The sequence below is a fragment of the Sinocyclocheilus grahami genome, unplaced genomic scaffold (assembly GCF_001515645.1).
Source record: "Sinocyclocheilus grahami isolate Dianchi unplaced genomic scaffold, SAMN03320097.WGS_v1.1 scaffold70.1, whole genome shotgun sequence".
NCBI lineage: Eukaryota > Metazoa > Chordata > Actinopteri > Cypriniformes > Cyprinidae > Sinocyclocheilus > Sinocyclocheilus grahami.
The window spans coordinates 187,811-190,121 of record NW_015505249.1 but is presented as its reverse complement, the minus strand read 5'-3'; the positions used below and the strand labels follow the sequence as shown (position 1 = coordinate 190,121).

Below are 2,311 nucleotides of genomic sequence, written 5' to 3'. Positions count from 1 at the left end.
CCGTATTTTTTATTCCATAGTAAGGGCAATTCATACAATACATTTAAACTGAGCTACTTTAATACCATCTCCGAACTTTCTACCACGACTCTGCTGCTCTTCGGCTGGTTCTTCCCTGTATACGTTGATTCACAGATGTCTCGTCCAGTCAGCGGTGAGTAATCCCAAACCAATGGCGCTGTCTCAAACTATACCTACCCTTTCCGGTTTGTCTGAATTGTCGTTGTGTTTTCTGACTTGATCATTTGTTTTCAGATTTGTCGTTGTGTTTTCTGACTTGTTATTTTGTTTTCGAATTTGTCATTGTGTTTTCTGACTTGTTATAATGTTTTCTGAATTGTTGTTGTGCTTTCTGAATTGTTATTTTGTTTTTTAGACTTGCATTTGCGTTTGTAATTTGTTATTTTGTTTTCAGAATTGTGATTTGTTCTGCACTTCTCGGCCACCGTAACTATGTGGGGTGGAAACCTCTAGAAAACCTTTAGGCAACATTTGAATGTCCTATTTTGTATTTAAGGAACTTCATATTCATATATTTTGTTTTCCTCAAAACCTTTCCGTCGGAAAACAATGGCAGTCTTGCAAAAAATAAATAAATAAATCTGATATCTTTATGGAAGTTGCTGAGAGAAGTGCCATTTTTGAAAAGCGTCTTGTGTGGTGTTCTTTTAATTTTAACATTAAGACTAATGAACTGTGAAAGAGAGAAACCTCTGAGCAAGCGAATCTTCTTCAGTGCAGGTGTATTAGATTATAGTTAGAACAGCACAGCACAAGCTTCAGAAGCAGGATTGAGCACCTGTTATTTTAGACAGTATTATGGTATTTTTCACTCACGACACGAACCCGAGACCTCTGAACTCGTGCCAGCGGTGCGTTGCGCGCAGTGTGTGCCTGCTGAAGAGTTTAATCCAAACACTTTCAAAGCGCCCACCCGTGCGAATAATCATTTCGACTATAAAAACACCAAATCTCACTGAACTGAATTGAACATGATCAAATATATCCGCTTTTATTTAAAAAAAAAACAAGCCATTCCATAGACTAAACTTCCAAATGTCAAATAATAGTGCAGCGACTCACATTTGAATGAAACTGCTATTTATAAATAAATAAAACTGACTTTTTATATCATCTGAGTAAAAGAAATCATGTTCTAAAGTTTTATAGTTCATGCATAAAACAATGAAACGATTACCATGATTACAGTGATGTTTGGTAATAAAATAAGTGAAGAAAATATTTGTTTTGGCATGATCAGTTCTGCAATAACATACTGAATATGAGCAAATAAATGCAAAACACATTCTCAAACTTTGTTCTTTTCTTACCTTGCTCTGAGATGATACATGACTGGACATCATAAGCAAACACGCCACGAGCTCCACTATCCTCCACATCTCGCCGGTCTGTGAAGCTCTTCTGTGTGAATGTGTGAGATGTGCTGATGCGACTGCAGACTACAAACCCAACATCATCATCATCATTGTCATCATTATCATCTCTCTCTCTCTCTCTCTCTCTCTCTCTCTCTCTCTCTCTCTCTCTCTCTCCCTGCCATCTTAACGCAACGCCTCCATCTACTGGACGAGCAAATCCCTACAACATGGTGGTACGTATAAACATCATATGATTTTAATTGTGGTAAATTATATATAGGACTTCTTAAGATAAACTTAAGATCATCTAAGTGTACTCAACTATGCTATTTTGGGACTCCATGAATATTAACTCAAATGTGCTATTCTATCTCTGTATTTAAAAAATTTATTTAGTTACCACTTGAGTGTACTAGTGTATGAAAGATGGGTTCAAGTGTACTACAAGTGGAAACAGAGATAGTATGTTATATACTCATGTTCATGGTGGTTTCATGGATGCATCATATTCAAGGTGGTCATAATCCATCATATTCATGGTGGTTTCATGGATGCAGTGGCGCTGTAAGGGGGGAGGGGTGTTGGGGGTTAGGACGATTCTAAAGGCCCAATGGTGGGGGGGGCCGTGAATCCCCCCCGCCCTCCCCAGAACACGATTTACAGAGGAGAATGCCCAAGTATAAGCTACTACCTACTGACCTTAATGTATATCAGTCACTCCTCTCTTCCTTCTCTGCTAATCTCTCCACTGCTGAAAGGACATACTATCATAAAATTAACAATTCGTCTAACTCTCGCATGCTCTTTAAAACATTTTCCTCCCTCCTTTGTCCTCCTCCTCCCCCTCCTTCATCAACTCTAACAGCTAACGACTTTGCCACGTTCTTCATTAATAAAATTAAAACCATCAGTGCACAATTTTCCATACCACA

At 38.3% G+C, this 2,311-nt stretch overlaps 1 protein-coding gene across 1 annotated transcript in view; it reads right to left on the bottom strand.

Annotated features, from left to right (window-relative positions):
* The window catches only part of LOC107585380 (olfactomedin-like protein 2A), a 27,643-nt gene extending 26,183 nt beyond the window's left edge, over window positions 1–1,460 (bottom strand). Inside the window, exon 1 of the mRNA XM_016272385.1 lies at window positions 1,332–1,460. Within this exon, the coding sequence (XP_016127871.1) occupies window positions 1,332–1,400 (69 nt within the window). The 5' untranslated portion in view covers window positions 1,401–1,460. The remainder of the gene's footprint in view (window positions 1–1,331) is intronic.
* Between the last annotated feature and the right edge of the window lie 851 nt (window positions 1,461–2,311).